The 20,341-nt window shown below is 60.2% G+C and overlaps 3 protein-coding genes and 1 long non-coding RNA gene across 8 annotated transcripts in view; 3 read left to right on the forward strand and 1 right to left on the reverse strand.

The window, feature by feature from the left end:
• ADAMTS13 (ADAM metallopeptidase with thrombospondin type 1 motif 13) overlaps positions 1-6,307 on the forward strand; it is a 44,903-nt gene extending 38,596 nt beyond the window's left edge. For all 3 annotated transcript variants that reach the window (XR_002338121.1, XR_002338119.1, XR_002338120.1), the window contains 3 exons: positions 64-189; positions 4,028-4,135; positions 4,668-6,307. The gene's annotated coding sequence lies outside the window, so the exon portion shown is untranslated. The remainder of the gene's footprint in view (positions 1-63; positions 190-4,027; positions 4,136-4,667) is intronic.
• The window catches only part of CACFD1 (calcium channel flower domain containing 1), a 21,297-nt gene extending 14,990 nt beyond the window's left edge, over positions 1-6,307 (forward strand). For both annotated transcript variants that reach the window (XM_021071301.1, XM_021071290.1), the window contains 3 exons: positions 64-189; positions 4,028-4,135; positions 4,668-6,307. In XM_021071301.1, coding sequence (XP_020926960.1) covers positions 64-189; positions 4,028-4,135; positions 4,668-4,758 — 325 coding nt within the window. In that variant the 3' untranslated portion in view covers positions 4,759-6,307. The remainder of the gene's footprint in view (positions 1-63; positions 190-4,027; positions 4,136-4,667) is intronic.
• Positions 2,652-14,846, reverse strand: SLC2A6 (solute carrier family 2 member 6). Its single transcript, XM_003353701.4, has 10 exons — positions 14,640-14,846; positions 13,953-14,115; positions 12,749-12,955; positions 12,021-12,120; positions 11,055-11,266; positions 10,501-10,653; positions 9,497-9,605; positions 8,683-8,868; positions 8,337-8,482; positions 2,652-7,417 (listed from the first exon to the last, which is right to left on the reverse strand). Exons 1-10 carry the CDS (start codon positions 14,729-14,731, stop codon positions 7,265-7,267), a joined length of 1,521 nt encoding a protein of 506 aa, XP_003353749.1. The 5' UTR covers positions 14,732-14,846; the 3' UTR covers positions 2,652-7,264.
• Positions 17,664-19,955, forward strand: LOC110257125. 2 transcript variants are annotated; one of them, XR_002339373.1, is made up of 3 exons: positions 17,664-18,430; positions 18,907-19,106; positions 19,370-19,955. It is a non-coding gene; the product is annotated as an uncharacterized LOC110257125 (long non-coding RNA). The 2 variants fall into 2 exon arrangements; XR_002339372.1 differs by lacking the exon at positions 17,664-18,430 and having other exon boundaries at positions 18,781-19,106.

The following is a 20,341-nucleotide window of genomic DNA, read 5'->3' on the forward strand; positions in this document are numbered from 1 at the left end:
AGGGGGCCCCAGGAGGAGGCGAGGGGCCCCAGCGGGTGTCGGCCTTCTCTCCCTTACCTCCAGCATGAACGCGTTCATCCTGCTGCTCTGCGAGGCGCCCTTCTGCTGCCAGTTCGTTGAGTTCGCAAACACGGTGGCGGAGAAGGTGGACCGGCTGCGCTCCTGGCAGAAGGCCGTCTTCTACTGCGGGTGAGGGGCCACAGGCCGCGGCTCCCCAAGCCCTGCTTCCGCAGGTGACGGTGTCGGCGGGGCTCTCAGCTGCCCCCGCCCCCCCGCCCCGCTCCAGCTACGCGGGACCCCGGCGTGAGACACGCCCGCCTTGGCGCGTTGCGGGTAGTAGACAAAGGGAGAATGCCTGGGGTTGGGCCCGTCGGTGCAGAGCCGTGGAGCAGATTCTGGTAGATAGATGCACACGTCCCTCTGCAGCCTCTCTGCTGTTTTTTGTGTTTTGTTTTTTTGCTTTTTAGGGCCACTCCCGCGGCATATGGAGGTTCCCAGGCTAGCGGTCGAATCGGAGCTGTAGCTGCCAGCCTACACCACAGCCACAGCAGTGCGGGATCCAAGTGCGTCTGCGACCCACACCACAGCTCATGGCAACGCCGGATCCTTAACCCACTGAGTGAGGCCAGGGATCCAACCCGCAACCTCATGGTTCCTAGTCAGATTTGTTTCTGTTGCGCCACGACGGGAACTCCATGTGCAGCCTTTCAAGAGGGTGGTTGACCTGTGGGAGTTCCCTGGTGGTCCAGTGGTTAGGATTCGGTGCTTTCACTGTTGTGACCTGGGTTCAGTCCCTGATCTGGGAACTGAGTTTCCACATCAAGCTGCTATGTGCTGTGGCCATAAAAAAAAAAAAAAAAAAAAATAGACGAGAAGATTGTGGTCTAGCTGTCTCATCATGAAAGGGGAAAGAATCAAGCTGCAGAACAGAAACTTCCAAATAAGCTTCTGTCTCCTCCTACTTTTAACCATAGGTTCAGCTGTAGTATTTTACAACTGGGTCATGAGATGGACCTATTTCAGGATGGGTTTCGCGCAGCTGCCAGAACAGTGCCTGGTGCCTAGGAGGCTCGCAGCAGCATCTGGCAGCAGCAGTGCTGATTGTTATCTGGATTGTCCTTAGAAAGAAAGTGGAGGTTTTTATTTGGAAAGTTTCTTCCTTCCTGGAGGCCCAGTAATTTTGACAGAGCCCAAGGTGCATGCTCAGTTCTAGAGCCATCGCCCTCTGTCTGAATCACAGCAGAACACCAAACGCCGTGCCTCAGCATGTCCCTTGCCTTGATCTTTATTCTTCTGAATGTATTTTAAGGTGTTCACAGTAGGAGTTCCCTGGTGGCTCAGTGGATTAAGGATCTGGCATCGTCACCGCTATGGCTCCTATCGCTGCTGTGACGTGGGGTTGATCCCTGGCCCTGGAACTCCGCATGCCGAGTAACATACAGTAACATGTAACTGTGTGACAGCAGTACACACCCATCAAAGGTAACGTGGAAAAGAGGAAGCTGTGACCCGAAGCTCCACCACCTGTGAGCACTTTGATGTGGGTACTTTCAGTCCTCAGGCATCTTTTAAAACCTGCTGCTTACACAGTTTTAACAACCATAAGCAAATTTTTTCCTGCTTTGTTTTTCACTTACTATCATTATCTATCACGAAATGGTAGAAACGTTTTTAGTATTACCACAAATACTTCATAAGATGACTTTATTTTTTTAATTTATTTATTTTTTTGCTCTCTAGGGCCACCCCCGAGGCATATGGAAGTTCCCAGGCTAGGGGTCCCATTGGAGCTACGGCTGCCGGCCTACATACAGCCACAACAATGTGGGATCCAAGCTGCGTCTGCGACCTACACCACAGTTCACGGCCACACTGGATCCTTAACCCACTGAGCAAGACCAGGGATCAAACCCGCAACCTCATGGTTCCTCGTTGGATTCGTTTCCGATGCGTCACGACGGGAACTCCAGATGACTTTATTTTTGGCTGCGTCCCCAGCATGTAGAAGTTCCCAGGCCAGGGATTGAACTTGTGCCATGGCAGCGACCCAAGCTGCCGCAGCGATAACACCCGATCCTTAACTCACTGAGCCACCAGGAAACTCCCATAAGATGACTTTTAATGCTGGGAGGATGTATTCAGTGGGATGCATCCTGCTTTCTTAAATGCGTAACCTGTAGTGCCCATGAGGCTGCGATGAACATTTGAGTGCTGGAAACTTCTGTTCATGGTGGTTTTCGTAGGAGATATTTCCAGGGGTGGAATTATTAGGTCAGAGATTTCAGTCATCTAACGGATCCCAACATGGGGCCAAACTGCTTTGCAAAGAGGTTGCCTGAGTTTCTCCTCCTCTCGCCTGGACGGCGGCCGTGTGCTGTTTTCATGTTGGTGTTTGTTATCCAAGAGGCGAAGTCTTTTCCCGTATGCGTTTCACTCACTGCATTTCCTAAAATCTAGTTTATTTTTACCTATTGACATCAAAATGTTGTACTCAGTAAGTGAGATGTGTTCTGTATTAAAGCTTTTTCTTACTCCTTTGTGGTATTTCCTGCAAATGTATTTCCAGCCTGGTGTTCACTTTTAACTCTGTTTTGACAGACTTTCCCCCACTGTGGTCCTTTTTTTCTCCTTTGCAATTTTTTTTTTTTTTCTTTTTTGGTCTTTTTAGGGCCGCACCGGTGGCATATGGAGGTTTCCAGGCTAGAGGTCCGGTCGGAGCTACAGTGCCCACCCACACCACAGCCACAGCAACGCGGGACCTGAGCTACATCTGCGACCTGTGTCGCAGCCCACGGCCACACGGGATCCTTTAACTCCCAGGAATCAAACCCGTGTCCTCATGGGTGCTGGTCGGGTTCGTTACCACCGTTAGCACTGAGCCACGACGGGGACTCCACCCTCTGCAATTTCCATTTTTCTTTTATTACTTCGAAATGTTATAACTGCAGTAAAACCTCATGATCACCTGTCCTGCCAGAATGGAAGTTCAGGTAGAATTCAGTCGGGCGAATCCGAGTGTCTGCGAGTCTGAAAAGAGGCTCCAGCCTTGTCTTCTTGTACACAGTGTGTGTGCGTTAACTCGAACCGCTGCCGCTGGTCTAGAAATCCCAGCCAGGACCAGGGGTCAGCCCCGCGGACGCTTCAGCCGGAGGGGACACCAGACAGAGCCGGGGCTGCCTCCTCAGCCAGTTGGCGGCTCCTGGCGGGAGCCTTGCAATGCGGAAGCTCCGAGTCTCACGCCTTTTAACCTTTGGGATCTTCTCGCTGAGATGTGGCCGGTTTTACTGCGCCCATAGGAGCCAAGACTTCGCTCGTGCTAATGCTGCTTCGCCTCGTGTGGGGTAGTAACACGCCTTACCTCGTTCAGTCTCGAAACCTCAGGGGAGAGACTGAGCCTCAGATAAGTAACTTGCCCACAGTTGCAAAACCAGTCAGGACGGAGCTGACACTGGGTTTCCAGTCTGCCTGGGACTTGGACCAGCTCCTCGCTGGTAACCCTTTTGGGACCACAGGCCCTTTGAAAAATCCGATGGGGCGTTCCTGTCGTGGCGCAGCAGGAATGAACCTGACAGGTATCCATGAGGATGCAGGTTTGATCCTTGGCCTTGCTCAGTGGGTTAAGGATCCGGCATTGCCGTGAGCTGTGGTGTAGCTCACAGATGCAGCTCCGATCTGGCGTGGCTGTGGCTGTGGTGTAGGCCGGTGGCTACGGCTCCAATTCGACCCCTGGCCTGGGAACCTCCATATGCCGTGAGTGTGACCCTAAAAAGACCAAAACAAAACAATCTTATGAAAGCTTTGGGTTCTCTCCCCAGAAAATGCAGAGACTTTTGCAGATGAGGTCACGGACGTTGAGGACTTCACGAGGCCCGGCCCTGAGCCCCTGTCTCATCTGAGTTCTGGGGCCCTGCCTGCGCCCGGCTGGCTGTGAGGGGGCCTGTGCAGACGTGGGGAGCTGAGGGCTGCTGCGTGCATGCGCGCGTGCCTGTGGAGAGACAGCGCCCCTTGACCCCTGCCTCTCCCCCAGGATGGCCGTGGTTCCCGTCGTCATCAGCCTCACCCTGACCACGCTGCTGGGCAACGCCATCGCCTTCGCCACCGGAGTGCTCTACGGACTCTCTGCTCTGGGCAAAAAGTGCGTCTGCCGGTCCCGGCCCTGGGGGCTCTTCTGCCTCCCGAGGCATCTTGGGGAGGAAGGGCTGGGGTGGCCCCTGATACCCAGTGTGGAAGCTGAGGCACCGAGGCTGGCAGAGGCTCTCGTAGTGTCTCCAGGGCATCCCGGCTGTCGGGAATGAGAGGTCAGGGGACTTTCTGGGGGCCAGCCCGCCTCGCCATGGCCCACAGCAGGGATGGCAGATGCTCAGCTCCCAAGAGCCGCATCCCGGCAGGGCCCACACCTGGCTCCGCGGCAGTCAGCTGCCGCCTGCAGAGCCCAGGCTGAGAGTCCGAATCCTTGTCAACTCATCATCCCAGGCAGCCTGTGCCGCTCTTAGAGGTGACAAGACGTGTCTCTGCCAGCCTAGCAACAGGCTCTCTGGGGAAACCAGCAGGCCCACTGGGCTCTGTGTGCAGGTCCCACCTGGGGCACAGGTCAAGGGTGGGGTGGAGGCGGGAGGGCCGTGTGTCTGGGGTCTGGGCCCTGTGTGACATGGACTCACTCTCCCCAGGGGCGACGCAATCTCCTACGCCAGGATCCAGCAGCAGAAGCAGCAGGCTGACGAGGAGAAGCTCACGGCCACGCTGGAGGGGGAGCTGTGATGTGGGTAGGGGGCACGACCCTGAGGGACAGCCCGGAAGAGGAGCCTGTGCCTGGCTCGCAGTCCCCCTCACCTGTCCCCACCCCGGAGTCCTCTTCTGTCTGCTTCGCCCCCAGGGTGAGGGCTCTGGGGCGGTGGGGCCGGCAGCCGGGGCCTCGGGTGACCCAGAGCAGAGCCTGCGCGGCCCTGCAGACAGCTCACCTGACCCTGTCTTCCCAGCCGCCTGGGTGGATGTCAGACGTACATGCTGGCAGGACCACTGGAGTCCTGCTGAGGGCCAGGAAGGAGCTGCTTCTGGTCCTGTCTCGAGGTGGGAGGCCCAGCAGCCCAGGCCTGGGCATCGGCCACAGGGGCCTCCACTCAGCTCTCAGGCCCGTGGGCATCCTGGAAGCTGGGCCGCCTCTGTCCTCCCGTCCTCAGGGCCCCCCTGCTGCCCAGGGCCCCTGCCACTGTCCTCCGTGCGAGCCACGGTGCTCCCCACAGGCCCCTCAAGTGCCCACGATGGCAGCCTTGGCAGTGACGCAACTGCTGGTGGGGGCATCCCCCCACTTCCCTGGGGCCTTGGACCAGCGCAGAACCAGAGCACTTCCTGTGGGCCCACTGGTCCCCAGCGTCTCCCCGCCCCAGACCTGGTGCTGAGGAAGTGGGCAGGGCAGGGCTGCCCGCAGGGACCTGCCTGTCTTTCAGGAGCCGGGCAGAGCCTGGAGCTGCCCTGCCATCCCTTCCTCCCGCCTCTGCCCACCAGCCACTCTGGCCAGACTGGACTTCAGAGGGGCCCGGGCAGCCCAGGGCAGAGGTGAGCCCACGTGGAGATGCTTGGTCTGGGTCTTAGCCGCTGCTCCTCCCAGGACCGCAGGCTGGGCCTGCTCACTTGGCTTCTGGATGGACTTCGCATCTCTGGCGTGTGTCAGTGTTGGGGCTGGGAAGGCAGGCGCTGGCCAGGGGACAGCAGCGTCCCCCAGCGGCTCTCCAGGGAGCCCGAGCAGGCTGAGCCCTGGGTGGTGGGGGTGGGGCACGTGCCTTCAGGGGTCCTCCGGGCCCACCTTCCTCAGGCCAGTGCTGTGATGAAAGGGCTGTGGGCCACAGGCCTCTCCAGGCCGGCGGGGCGTGTGCGTGCGTGTGCGTCTTCTCCTGCGTGTGCTGTGAATAAGACCTGTCTACCTCGCCGGAGGAGCGAGGGCCCTGCCCGCCCCTCTTGGCTCATTCTTCCCCAGGAAGTGGCCCTCTGGGGTCGCTCCTGCCCCTGCCTTCGGGGCCTTGCTGGCAGGGGTCTCCTTGCTGCAGAAGGGCTGGCTGTGTTTCTGGGAAGCTGGGCGGGCAGTGGGTGGGCTCTCTACCCCCTTGGTCACTGGCCTGGGTGGGCAGGTCGCTTGCGGAGGTTCCCGGAGCTGTGATCCTGTCTCCCAGAGGGGGTGGGGGGCCACCATGCAGGGTGGCGGAGGGTGGGGGGGTACGCCCACCTTTGGGTCTAGGCTCTGTCCTCTTGTGGTCTGTGTTCACTCTCAGCATCAGCTCGCATTTTCAGCAATAAAGCCTGGTGGTGGCTTGCATGCCCGCTCGTGCGCTCCCTCTGGTGTCCTAAGTGGTGGGGACACCCCACCCCCACACGGGTCGAGCAGGGGCCCTGGGAGGGACTGCTGGGCATCTAGGCCCCGCTGGGCTGCAGGCCCTGTCCCTGCCAGCTCGCAGCGCCTCAGGGGAAGGTGGCTCTCTGGAGCCCACCAGCCAGGAGGAGCTGGAGCCCCTCGGCCCGGCCCTCCCTCCTGGGCTGCCTGGCCCCTTTTCTCTGCCTCACTGTGGTCAGAGAGGTGGCCTGAGGGCAGCAGCAGGCCCTGCTGACCTTGGCTGAGGATTTGGTCTAGCCTGGCTGCTGGAGGGCTCCCCCACCTGAGTAAACCCCACTCCTTCCTCTCCCAGGCCGTGGCCTGATTTATTTCTATAAATAGGGTGAGCACAGCTTGCACTTGAGCGCCCCCTGTTGCCAGCAGTGGGGCGGGTGCAGGAGGAAGTGGCCATGCTGGGTCTTGTGCCCTGGCCTGTGGGAGTCCAGAACATTCCCTGGGGTGGCCACAGGCTCTCACAGGTACAGTTCCCTTCCCAAAGCCAAGAGGCCCGATGGCCGCTAAGTGATGAGAACAGGATGTCCCTGTGTGGCACTGCTCTGCCACCTCCAGCCCTGTCCCTGTCCTCAGCAAGGCCAGCCCTCCGTTGAAGTGGAAGCTAGGCCTGAGGTCGCCTGGCAGACCCTCGGGCCGAGTGGCTGCCCCCTCCGCCGGTGGGCCTCGGCTGAAGAGCGTGGCTCGCAGGCTACCTGAGCTGGGGCCGAGGCTGGACAACGGTGCTGCCCGGAGCTGGCGCGTGTGCTGCGGGCCGTCAGGCCTCTGGCGGGTCCTCCTGCGCCTCGGCTGATGACACGCTGCGCTGCCTCCTGGACTCGGAGTGCGGATGTGGGGCCAGCGCACAGCTCCGCTGCCCAGTGGTTGGGCCCTCTGGGTGGCAGCCCTGCCCTAGTGCAGGACGGACCTCCCCGAGTGGAAGAAGGACTCGATCTGCTCCAGCGACCGGCCCTTGGTCTCGGGCACACAGCAGCCGGTGAACGCCAGGTTCACCAAGCAGACGGCAGCGAAGAAGAAGAAAGGGGCCTGCAGGCCGAAGGCGTTCTGGGGGTGGAGAGGGCCGGGTCACGAGGGAGCCCGGCGTCCTCCCCCGCCCCAACACAAGCCAGCATCAGGGCCCCGCCCGGAGACCCTTGCCCGGAGCGCCCACTGCCCCCAGCATGAAAGCCGAACGCTTTAGCCAGGCACTCGAGGTCCTCGAAGCCTGCACACAGTCTTGCTCCAGTGCTGGGGGCTGTGATAGCCTTCTTCCTCCTCGGCTGGCACCCACCCTGGCCGGGCAACCACCTCTGCCTTGTCCCCGTGGCCACCTTTAATCTTCAGCTGTTCTGTGCCCCCTTGCAGGAGGCCTGCCCGTAGCCTGGCTGGGAGCACCCACACGCTGGGCCCCATCCTCCCTCCCCGCCCACACCGCACGCTGTGCCTTCCAGCTGGCCTACCCACTCTGGGTGCCCCCAGCCCTGTTGTGGCCCCACTGGCTGCAGTGGCGGTGGCGGGGGGGGGGGGGGACCCTGCCTGAGCTGTCCCGTCAGAGAACCGGGACTTGGAGATTCTGGTGGGCGTCAGGGCCGAGGGAGTTTGAGCCAAAGGCTGGTGAGGCCAGGCAGGGGCTGTGTCTGTGCGTTGGGGCAGGGACGCGCACATGCCGCTCGTGGGATGCTCAGCAAAGGCCCAAACCGGACAGAAGGCCCAGCTTCCTCCGGGGGGGTGTGTGTGACAGGAGGGCTCTCTGGGCTTGGGCCCCACACTGGCCTGGGAGGTCAGCCACCCGACTGCTCCTGACCGCTTCCTGAGCCGTGTCTGTCATAAGGAGTCTTTGCTACATTGTGCCTTGAAGGCCCCTGGCCTCACTGTGAAGGGGGTGTGTGCCAAGGCTGAAAGGATGCAGAGAGTCCTGGGCACAGCCCCTGGCACTAGCCAGAGAGGGTCCCAGGTCCCCAGGGTCCCAGCGCTGTTCTCTTACCACCACCGGCAGGAAGGACTTGGTGAGGGCAAAGGCGGTGAGCCAGCTGACCAGCACGCAGAGCCCCGAGGCCACGCCGCGGGCTCGCAGGGGCAGAATCTCCGCCATCAGGAGCCAGGTGATGGGCCCCCAGCCCATGGCATAGCCTGCGGAAGGGAGCGAGGGGCGGGCTCAGGCCCTGCCCAGTGGCCCTGCCCAGTGGCTGGGGGAGGTCTCTTGTCTCCTTTGAGCTGCTAAGGGACCCCTCCCCAACCACCAGGATGGCGTGGGCCCAGCGCATGAGACACGGCGCGTCCCCACACCTCCCGCGCCCGCCCTCGGCCCCCAGGGGCCCTGGCACACCTACCCATGATGAAGAGCATGGTGGCCAGCAGGGGGACCAGGGTGAGGTAGCTGGTGGGCGTGACCAGGGGCTGCTCTGTGCCCGCCACAGGCACACTCTCCATGCCCATGGTGCTATTAGGGGTCAGAGCCTTCGGGCCAAAGTGGACGTACAGCCCCAGTGTCAGGTTGGCAGCAAACATGGTGGCTCCTGTGCACAGACAGACAGCCCTCAAAGGATGGGAAGGACCCTCTGAGGGGGAGCCCCTTGGCACCCCGCGGGCCCCAGGCCCCATCAGGCTGCCATCCTGGTCGCCTGTGACTGGAGGCCGCCAGCAGGCAGCAAGCTTCTGCCCAGCCCAGGTGTGGGCTCCCGTCACACCCAGCCTCTGTCTTGGCTCATTTGCTCCCACGAGTCCCGGCAGAACTTTGACAGATTTTTTTTTTTTTTTTTTTTGCTATTTCTTGGGCCGCTCCCGCGGCATATGGAGATTCCCAGGCTAGGGGTCCAATCGGAGCTGTAGCCACCGGCATAATCCCAGAGCCACAGCAATGCAGGATCCGAGCCGCGCCTGCAACCTACACCACAGCTCACAGCAACGCCGGATCCTTAACCCACTGAGCAAGGGCAAGGACCGAACCCGCAACCTCATGGTTCCTAGTCGGATTCGTTAACCACTGCGCCACGACGGGAACTCCCCGGCAGAACTTTGGATGCTGGGCCCTGCGCCAGGTCTGGGGAGATTGAGGGCCCCAGGCGCTCTCACCATGAGGGCTGGCATGTCGCTGCAGCTGCTGAAGCCGAGAATGAGCGTGTGCAGGTGACTGCCAGTGCTCACCTGAGACGAAGAGCAGGGCCTTGCGGCCGGCCAGGTCCATGGTGACCGCGGCAATCAGCACAGACAGGAGCCTCACAGCCCCCACGATGGCTGCATCATACTTGGGGAGCTGCAGGGAGGAAGCCACGGAACTGAGGGACCCCAGCCTGCCCTCTTCTCCACCCCCCTCCCCGGGGGGGCTGCAGGCTCACACCCCGGGCTCGGCTGCTCTGTGCCAGGTCCTTCCGCTGGTCACCGAGCCCAGCCCAGGGGCCTCTTGGGCAAGGGGCACAACTGCTGTGTGCTCGCTGCTAAGCCTGGGGCTGGCACAGAATCCAGGCATAACGATGATGGCTGCGGTGTTGTGCTGTCACTAATCTTCAAATCTCATCTCCCTCTGAGCCCCGGGACAGGCCGATGAGCCGTGCTCCCCACTATATCTCCAGCTCACAGAGGAGGAAGCTGAGGTCTGGGGGGGAAGTGGCTTTTCTCAGCGAGCGGCAGATGTTCTGAATCTGGGATCTGTGCCTCCCGGGGCCTAGGCTTCTACAAAACTGGCTTCCCTTGTCATTCTGCAAGCTTTGTTTTGTGTGTTTTTACTTTCGTTTTTTTTTTTCTTTCTTTTTCTCTTTTTTGGCCTCCTGTGGCATATGGAATTCCCCGGCCAGGGATCAGATCTGAGCCACAGCTGTGACCTACGCAATGCAGCTGTGGCAATGCCAGACCCTTTAACCCACTGTGCCTGGCTGGGGATGGAACCTGCGTCCTGGCGCTGCAGAGACGGTGTCAGTCCTGTTTTGCCGCAGTGGGAACTCCTGCATGTTTCATTTCTAAAACATGCAAGCTTTACTTACAAACGTCATTCTGAGAACAGGTGTGTGGCACAGAAACACCTGGATGAGAGGTGCCGGTGTCCTCACACGGGCACCACCCTGACCCTGACCCGCAGGAGCAGGTGCTCAGGGAGGGGCGGCCTCCCTGGATGCTGGGGGCGGAGTCGGGCGGCGCGGGGGCGGGGCTCTCACCAGCAGGACGGCGGTGCTGTCGAAGATGGACTGCAGGTAGACCAGGATGGGCGTGATGCCTGTCAGCTGCTGCAGGAAGCGCATCACCAAGGCGATGGTGATGGGTCGGTACATGTGGGGGTCCCGGGCCTCGGCCCACGACATGCGGCTGCTCTGGAGACATGAGGCTGCCGCTGAGGGGCTGTGCCGCCCTCCAGCCCAGCTGCCCCACCCTGGGCTGCATGGGTCCCACGGGGGACGCCCTTCTCCCCTCCTCCAAGAAGGAGCCTGTGCACGGAGGCGACCCTGGCTCTGGGACAGGCCCGGGGACACCCCGCCTGGACCAGGCTCTTGGATCAGCAGGTCAGCCCAAGGCAGATCCTGCTTGGCAATACCCGGTCCCCAGGCAGCCACTGGGCGGTGTGTGTGCCCTGGGGTAGGTGCTGCAACGTCCCCCACCCCGGACCCCCGTTCCTGGAGGTGGGCACTGCAGTTATCCCCGTTATCCAGGAAAGGCAACTGAGGCTCGTACTGGCCGTCACCCCATGGAGCTATGGGCACCCACCCCTCCTGACCTGTTTCCGGACGTTGTCCTGGATCTGCTCGAATTCCCAGCGGATGTCGGCATCAGCCCCTCGCAGCCAGGTCAGCGCCTGCAGTGCCTCCGAGTCCCTGCCCCTCGAGAGCAGGAAGCGAGGCGAGTTGGGCATGAAGCTGAGCAGCAGGATCATGACGAGCACGGGTCCCTCCCCTGCCACAGCCAGCCAGCGCCAGGGCAGCAGCAGGCCTGGGGGTGAGGAGGGGATGAGGCGCTGGGGCTGGGCTGACATGGAGCCTCTGAGCAACCTCACCCGCCCTCCAGGGTTGGTTCTGGGGCCACCTCCTACAGGAAGCCCACCCTGACTGCTCCAGGCCTCTGTGATCTAGATCAAGAGGGGCCACAGGGATTGCCCTGGCCCGTGGGTCTCGGGGGCCATGGCAGGGTGATGGAGGAGCAGTCTGAGTAGCAAGGCCTTGGGACCTCTACCACCAACCTTTCCCCACCCCACCCCACCCCTCACCACAACCAGCTACACTCTGATCATTTTATCAGTTCATTTTAGGGGGGTGGAGCCGGGCCTCCAGCATGCACAAATTCCAAGGCCAAGGACTGAACCCGAGTCATAGGTATAACCAGAGCCACAGCAGTGACACCAGATCCTTAACCCCCCGAGCCACCAGGGAACTCCCTCTGATCACTTTTCTCTACGGACTTCCACCAAAGACTGACAGAAAATACTCTGCCGTTAGAAGACAGTTTAAAGACTGCCAGCCAAAGAGAAGCCCTCACTGCCCAGTTAGGGATGGGGCCTCATGACCAGAGAGGTGCGGGAAATTGCCTGGAGGCACACAGCACCAGGGAAGCCATATCGCTTGCCTCTGAGCGTGGAGGTCATTGAGGGGCATATTCTTCCCTTTCTACCCACATCTGCTCAGCGGCACCGCGGCACCCCTGAGCCTGCCCACAGGAGATGCCTGGTGTGCACCTGGGTGCTACTTGCCAAGGGCGTAGAGGGACAGTGATCCGAACACCGCCATGAGCTGGGGTGTGGCACCCAGGGCCCCACGAACACCAGGGGGAGCGATCTCAGACACGTACACCTGCAAGATATCCCGGCCACACCTGTGCTGAGAACACAGGTAACACAGGTGCCTGGGCCTGGCCGTGATGGCACAGGTGGCTCTGGGGGGGCTTGGGAAGCAGGAAGTGGGGACTCCTGGTGAGCTCTCGTCTCAATCGTGACTCTGCATGACCTCCCTTGGGCCTTAGTTGCCCTGTCTGTCCAGTGGGTAGAAGCCTTTAGCTCCGAAACGGGGATGCAAAGCTGGAATCAGGGGGGCCCAGGGGCTAAACCACACACTCTGGCCTCTGCTTCTCCCAGGGGTCTTCGTGCCCTGCTGGGCTCCCCGGCCCCTGAGTGGGTGTGAGGAGTGGTGGCTGAGACGAGGGGTCCCACGGAAGGTGCAGGGCAGGGACTTCCTTTTGGGGCCTGTTGTGTTGCCCAATGTGAAATTTCTCCGATTGAGCAATCTGTCTGTTAGGACTCAGGGCAGGAAGTTTGGGGAGTCCAGAGTGGGGACAGCTGGGGCTACGGGGACAGATTTCCCCCAAATGAGCTGCCTGGGTCGGGGTGAACTGAGACTTCCTGGCAAACATAGGCCCATTGACCAGGGGGCTTCAGCTGAGTACTGCGGCAGCGAGGGCCCTGGGAGGGTGTCCTGGCCTTACCGGGATGCAGGCAGCCGTGAGACCCCCAGCGAAGCCCGTCAGCATCCGCCCGAGGAGCAACATCCAGAGGCCGTGGGCACCAGCCATGAACGCGTAGCCGGCTACCGAGGGTAGGGCCGAGAACATGATGCTGAGCTTCCGGCCCAGGAGGTCATTGAGGACCATGGCACTGAGGCCTCCGGCCGCCGCACCCAAGGTGAACACGGACTGCAGAGAAAGGGTGCAGGGCAGATACGTCTGGGCACCCAGCACCCCCTCCCCTTGCATCCCATCGGAGCCTAGAGCTGCTTTTCCAGGCTGTCCCGAGAGCCTGCGCTGCAGGACTCAGGACCGAATGGTGGTGAGCCTCCTGTCCCCAGAGGTATACAAGCAGTGTGTGGACAATTCTTCGTTAGGGTTGCCCCAGTAGGAATCCACATGAGTGTGCACAGTGGGTCTGTCCAGGCTGATGTTTAAACGTTGAACACTGTAATGCAGCAGGTGGGAGATGCGTATGACTTGAGGCCCCCGGGATTTTGTGATCTGGGGGGCCTCAAATTCCCTGTCGAGGGTAGTGAGTAGGATCCGCTTGGGCATGTTGCTTAGCCTGCCCCAGCCTCAGTTTCTTCGGCTGCATAATGGGGAGAGCAGTAGCACCCATCACATAGGGCTGGCCCTGCAGTGAACTGGCTCGCATGGAAAGTGCCCAGCACAGGCCTGGCACATACTGAATGCACAGTTCACGTTGGGTGTTAGATCTCAGCTAATTGGTCGTAGTTGTAAATCTGAGGCTGCTAAGATTGCAATTCCAGAATCCTGGGACTCTGGGGACCTCTGCTCCTCCTAACCAGGTGTCCTGGGACCCCCCCCCTCTTGGCCCAGCTGCGCTCTTTCCATTGGTACCTGATGGCCCTGCCTCTCCTCATCCAGGGAGGCTCCCGGTGTGCGTGGGGGGGGGTCTCCACTCAACCTGACCCAGCCGAGGCCTTGAGGACGTCTCCCCACCTGCTCCTTCCCACCCCTTCTCCTCCGTCATCTTCTACTTCCTCTTTTTATTTCAGGGCCATTCTCTGGCCCTGCCCCCCAGCCTGGGATGGGTGGGGGAGGGGCACATCGGGGCCCCAGAGGGGGTCCCAAGGCTGAGCTTTCAGGGGGTTCCCAGCTGGGGACAGAGCTCAGTGGGCCCCCTGCCCTCCCCCTCCCCAGCTCGCAGCATGGCTCTTACCCCAAACCAGGATGCCTGGGTTTTGGTCAGACTCAGGTTTGGATCCAAGGAGTGCTCCAGGGCGGGGATGACAGGGGACGCATAGACCAGGGAGTACCCGAAACTGAAGTTGCCCAGCACAGCGGCGAAGGCTGCCAGCAACACCCTCTTGCTCTGCAGGACCCTGGGGAGGGGGGTGTAGAGGGATGAGGATTTTGGAGTCCCTCCTCAGCTAACAGAGCACAACGGCTACCCACTCCAAGGGCAGTGCTGGGGAGGGCTGAGCCCAGACGGTCAGACGGCCACCTCTCAAGCCTGAGCACCGGCTTCCTTGGGAAGTCGCCAGAGCGGGAGGACAGTCCCCATCGCCGTGGCCGAGACCCCGGTGCTGGAGTGCTGTTTCTCAGAAGAGGAGGCTTGGTTTCTCCTCCCAGCTTTGCCATCCATGGCTTGCTGTGTGACCTTAGGCAAGCCCCTCGCCCTCTCTGGGCCTCATTCGCCCTGTTTCTGCCAACTAGGGGCCAGGCCCAGTACTCGGGAGACCAGCTCCTTAAACAGGACTAGAGTGTCTGGGACAGGAAGGGACCAGATGGCCCAGCCACTCACTGAAGGTCAGTGAAGGCCCAAGGTGGGCGCCAGCCGCCGACTGGAGGGTACCAGGGCCATCCCCAGCCTCCACCCGCAGCCCCCATGCCGAGCGACTCTCACCCGACTCGCGTCCTCTCCCCTGGTGACGGGGGCGGCTTCTCGGGGAAGGTGTCATAGTCCGGGCCCTCGGCTCCCAGCAGCGGCTCCTGCATGGCCCGCCTCTCCCGTCAAGGTGCGCCGCCGCCGAGGGGCCGGGCTGTTCTGGCCGGAGGCGCCTCGGGCTGCAGCGGCTCGGAGCTCACGGCCAGGCCCACAGCTCCGCCCCCCGAAGGCGATTGGCTGCGGGGCGGCCCTGCAGAGCGGGCGCGGGCCAATGGGGTGGCCGCGAGCCGTGCGGATGCTGAGGATGCAGGCGCGGAGCTGGGGTGGGGCCGCCGGGCTTTCCCCGGGCAGGCTCCGGTGCTGAGCATGGCGCCGGGGCGGGGTGGTCGGACTTTGCCGGGGCGCGGCCTCCCGCGCCGGGCGGAGTAACCCAGGCGGGGCGGCAGGGTTTTCCCTGGAAGTCGCAGGCCCTTCCTGCGCCCTTGGAGGCCCCGGGGCTCGCCGAGAAGATGGGAACCCATCAGGGAGGAAGCCGTTTGAAGGTCGTGCGGGGCCTGGAGGCAGAGCCCTTCCCTGTTCGTCTGTGTCCACGTGGGGGTCCGAGCTGGGTACCAGCACTGTGGTGCAGACAGCCTCCCACCGGGTCCCGGCTGCTACTGGGCAGGAAGGAAGCTGAGGCTCAGAGAAGCGCTGTGACTCGCAAAGGCCACACAGGGAACACTCGTCTCCTTCCAAAAGTAGGCTGTGGCCTCCGCCTTGCGCTCGACTCCCTCTCTGCCTGCCGACTCGCGTCGCCCTTGATGTGATGAAATCAGGCTCCAGAGTATCCAGGACAGCCACAGACGAGGGTGTGGCGTAAAGGAGGGGGAGCCAGGGGTGACCGTGCCAGTGGCCGAGACTTGGGTTTTTCACGTTTATGACCACAGAAATAACTTGGGCTTATAGCAAATCATTCAAGTAATAAGATAACGTTTAAAAATAGGAAAAGCGGGGCGTTTCCATTGTGGCTTAGTAGAAACGAATCTGTCTAGCATCCATGAGGATGCAGGTTTGATCCCTGGCCTCGCTCTGTGGGTTAAGGATCTGGCATTGCCATGAGCCATGGTGTAGGTTGAAGATGTGACTTGGACCCTATGTTGCTGCACGTGTGTGGCACAGACCGGCAGCTACAGCTCTGATTCCACGCCTAGATTGGGAACTTCCATAAGCCTCGGGTGTGGCCCTAAAAAGACAAAAAAAGAAAAGAAAGAAAAACAGAAAGTGAAAATTCCCTGGAAGCCCAGCCTCAAAAAATAACTGAATCGCTATTTCCCACTCTCTCCTTGGACGTTTTCAGAGAAGAGCCTCACCCTGCGGCAGTGCAGTGTCTGGTCCTTCTCATCCCATGTTATTCTGCACATTTGCCCATTGAGTGTGTGTCCAATCGTGTGACCACCTCACACTGCTTTTTGTTTTTATTTTTTTATTTATTTTTTTCATGGCTGCACCCGTGGCATATGGAAGTTCCTGGGCCAGGGATTGAATCCCAGCTGTGTCAACAGCTGATCCTTTAACCCACTGCGCTGGGCCCGGGATCGAACGCTTGCCTCTGCAGGGGTCTGAGCCACTGCAGTCAGGTTCTTAACCCACTGGGCCACAGCGGGAGCTCCTTGACACTGTATTTTGTGCGTTTTCTTGCCGTCAGGGACTTTGGATACAGGCATGCCCCCTAACCGGTGACTCTTGCTATAATGTCGTAGCCCTCATGACTTTTGAAAATTGAGCCATAACCCATTAAAACTGGGAAGAAACCTATGGGGTTTCCCGGGGACAGACCCCACCCCCACCCCACCCCCGCCACCTCCTCCACTTGCCTTTCGCCTGTAGAAAAACTTCAGCCAAAGAATACATTTAATCAGATAAATGAAAAAAAAAAAAATGCAGAAGCAGAGAGAAGCAAGCAGGACAAAACAGTAAAGTACAGTCATTAAATAAAGTCGAGGAACTTTAGTTCCTCCTCCAAGGCTATAGATAACATTCTGAGTCATACCCTTTGAACGGTTTTATGGATACTGACACCCCCCACCAGGTGAAAGGAGTTAACGACATGATGGCCGGACTGTGGCCAAGACACAAGCTGCTCCACCGCACACGATTCCAAGAATGGCCTCAAAGAAATGGGAACAAACCAGCCCCGGATCTGAAGATGAATTCGCCTTAAAACAATCCGGTGATGCTGATGAGACCGCCGCGGGACCAGTCTCAAGGTGACCGTCAGAGCTTATCACGCTGTTCCGCATGTGGCCCCTCCTCCAGCCTGTGCAGCCCTGAAATTCCCCTTTAAAAATGCTCGCCCCAATTGGCACGAGGGAGCTGCCTTTTGATCACCAGGCTGCCTTCTCCCTAAGCTGCCGGCCTCCTGAATAAAGCAACCCTTTTTTTCCCTTCCTTCCCTTTTCTCTTCCTCCCTCCCTCTTCTCTCTCTCTCTCTCTCTCTCTCTCTCTGGCCTCACCTGAGGCACATACAAATCCCCAGGCTAGGGGTCCAGTCGGAGCTGCAGCTGCCAGCCACAGCCACAGCAACGCGGGGTCCAAGCTGCATCCGCAACCTACACCACAGCTCACGGCAAGCCCAGATCCTTAACCCACTGAGCGAGGCCAGGGATCGAACCCGCATCCTCCTGGATACGAGTTGGGTTCGTTACTCCGAGCCACAAAGGGAACTCCAGGCAATCTTTTCTTTCCACCAACATTTGTCTCTGCAATAACGGCAAGCAGTCCGACCTGTTGCTAGCATCGTCTTAAAGGTACAGCTCAAGAAATAAACCTGTGTGCACCCCAGGAAATAGCTCAGATCCAGAAGGAAACTTCTGATTATCTCAGCAATTCCTGAGGACCCTCTCCCAGTTACCCCACCCTCCTGAGGGCCCACCACTCTGATTTCTGTCACTTTGGTCTTTTTGTCTTTTTAGGGCCGCACCAGAGGCATATGGAGATTTCCAGGCTAGGGGTCTAATCGGAGAAACAGTGGTTGCACAAAAGACACTCTGGGAGTTCCCGATGTGGCTCAGCAGTAATGGAACTGACTAATATCCATGACGCAGATTCGATCCCTGGCCTCACGCAGTGGGTTAAGGATCCAGCGTTGCCATGAACAGTGGTTTAGGTCACAGATGCTTCGAAAATCAGCAATACAAATGGACAGCTTTGCCCTGAAAGGCCTGTTTCCTTCAGCGAAGATCACGCCTCTGAAGGCTCTCACCTGGGGCCACCCAGACAGGCTGCTCGGGAACCTGGCCTCCGGGTGTGTGATGGGATTTTCCACCTCTTCCGCCCAGCCCATGCCCGGCACAGCTTGGGCACACAGCCAATGCCCCAAGGTCCCTTACCCTCTATCTTAGCCTCCCTACCTGGCCTCTGGGTGTGCGATGGGATTTTCCACCTCTTCCGCCCAGCCCATGCCCAGCACAGCTTGGGCACACAGCCAATGCCCCAAGGTCCCTTACCCTCTATCTTAGCCTCCCTTGGCCCCCCAGGCAGTAGGTCTCAGCTTAGGGGCAGCAGAAAGCACTGGTCCACTGGGCCTGGGGCAGAGTGCTTCCTTTCTCAGCCTGGACACACCCACTGGGGGCTGGGGCCCTCACGTCCCCGCCCCTGCCGCCCAGTGCCAGCCCCTCCCTGGAGGAAGCCGCAGACGGGGTGGTTTCTTTAGAGGAAAGGACCCTTAGTGGGTCCACTCAGCCTGCCACTCACGGGGGCCTGTCCCCCCGGGAACGTGGCAGCTCCCAGGACCGCCTCTCCCAGGACGTGGGTGACCCAATGGCTGGAAGGTAAATGTTATGCAGAAGTGCCAGGGCTTGGGGGTTCTGAGCAGAGACCACCCGAATCCTGGACACCCTGGCTGATCTAGGGCACTGGGGCTTAATAAGCGATCTGGTCTCAACTCCGTCCCTGAAGAGAAGCGGATCTCACTGCCATGAGCCCCTCCGCCCGACTCTGGGGCTTAGGGAGCCTTTCTCCAAGGAGGCGCTTCCTTTTCTGAGTCTCATTTTTCTTTTCTTTTGCCATATGGAGGTTCCCAGATGAGGGGTTGAATTGGAGCTGCAGCCGCCGGCCTACACCACAGCCACAGCAACACCGGATCTGAGCTGAGTCTGCGATCTATACCACAGCTCACGGCAACGCCAGATCCTTAACCCACGGAGCGAGGCCAGGGATTGAACCCGCATCCTCATGGATACTAGTGGGGTTTACTAACTGTTGAGCCACAGCGGGAACTCCGAGCCTCACCTTTCTCATCTCTAAGAAGGATGTTACTGTAGCCCCTGGGGGTTGAGAGCAGCTGGCAGCCTTGAGAAGCCTCTCCTGCAGTTTGACAGAGGTCCCCCAGAAGAGTCTGCTGGCTTCCAACTGGCCAGAAAACTGGCCCAGCTGCATTCCAGACTCCCTGGCATGGGGGGAAGAGGTCTCCGAGGGGGCTGAACCTGACTCATCTCTAGGGAGAAGGTGAGGAGGCTGGAGGGAACACCAGGAGCCCAGGGGCTGTTTCGTCCGGTCCTGAGCCTCCTGCCGCCGTGGTTTTCAGCATCCCCACTTCCCGAGGGAAAAGCCGAGGCTCAGGGAGTCACTGCCCCGCATCCCTCTGGGGGCGCCTCTTGGCTCCTCACTCCTGCTGTGCCTGGGAGGTTTGGGGAGATGGGTGCAACAGGCAGGGGGCGGGTGGTGGGTCCTTCCCAGGGGAAATCCCGTCCCTTACCTCTTTCTTGTAGATGGGCCGGCCAGGGCCCCCCAGGGATAAGGTCTCTGCCACCCAGCTCTCCGGCGCCCCTGCCGCCCCCCACCGCGCCCCAGCTGATGCCATCCTTGGCCCTGAGGACTCGGACCTGGTGCCCTCCCTGACCTTGGCCGCAGCCCTGGTCCTGTTGTTCCTCCTGCTCTCCGCCTGGCTGGTGTGGGACAGGTCCCTCCAACCCTCCTGCTAACGTGGGTCCCGAGCAGGGGCTCGAGGGGGCATGGCCCAGGGCCAGGAGTGGCAGGAGCGGAACCAGGGATGGGGCTGGCTGGGCATTGCAGCCAAACCCTGTGACCGGCTAGCCCTTGCCCATGCGACCCCAGGGGACCCTGGGAGACCCTCGAGTCCCCCCCACTGGAGGGCAGGAACCTGGATGAGCCCCGGACTGCGCTTCAGAAGGCCGCCGCTGCTGGAGCCTCACAGGAGCCACAGGAGGTGGGCTGAGAACCCGGGGCAGTGAAAGAGCATGGCAGAGCTGCTTGAAATCATTTCTCCCCGTTTGCTGCCCGGTCCCCATCCTAACTGCTTGCAAATAAAGCCTGGTGACCCAGGGTATTTGTGAACTGAGTCAAAAATGAGAGTTCCAGCCCAGGCTCCACCCAGGCTGGGCCGTGTGACAGCAGACAAGGCCCCTCTCTCTTCTAAACCTCGGTTTTCCTGGTCATTTTTTTTTTTCTTTGTAGGGCCACACTCGCTGCATGTAGAAGTTTCCAGGCTAGGGGTCTAATTGGAGCTGCAGCTGCTGGCCTACGCCACAGTCACAGCCATGTCAGATCCAAGCTGCGTCTGCGACCTACACCACAGCTCATGGCAATGCTGGAGCCTTAACCCTCTAAGCGAGGCCAGGGATTGAACCCGCAACCTTATGGTTCTTTGTCAGAGTCATCTCTGCTGCACACAGGAACTCCTCCCCAGTCACTGAAGGAGGGTGGCAATACCTCGTCCTGGG

This window comes from Sus scrofa, chromosome 1 (genome assembly GCF_000003025.6).
Source record: "Sus scrofa isolate TJ Tabasco breed Duroc chromosome 1, Sscrofa11.1, whole genome shotgun sequence".
Classification (NCBI taxonomy): domain Eukaryota; kingdom Metazoa; phylum Chordata; class Mammalia; order Artiodactyla; family Suidae; genus Sus; species Sus scrofa.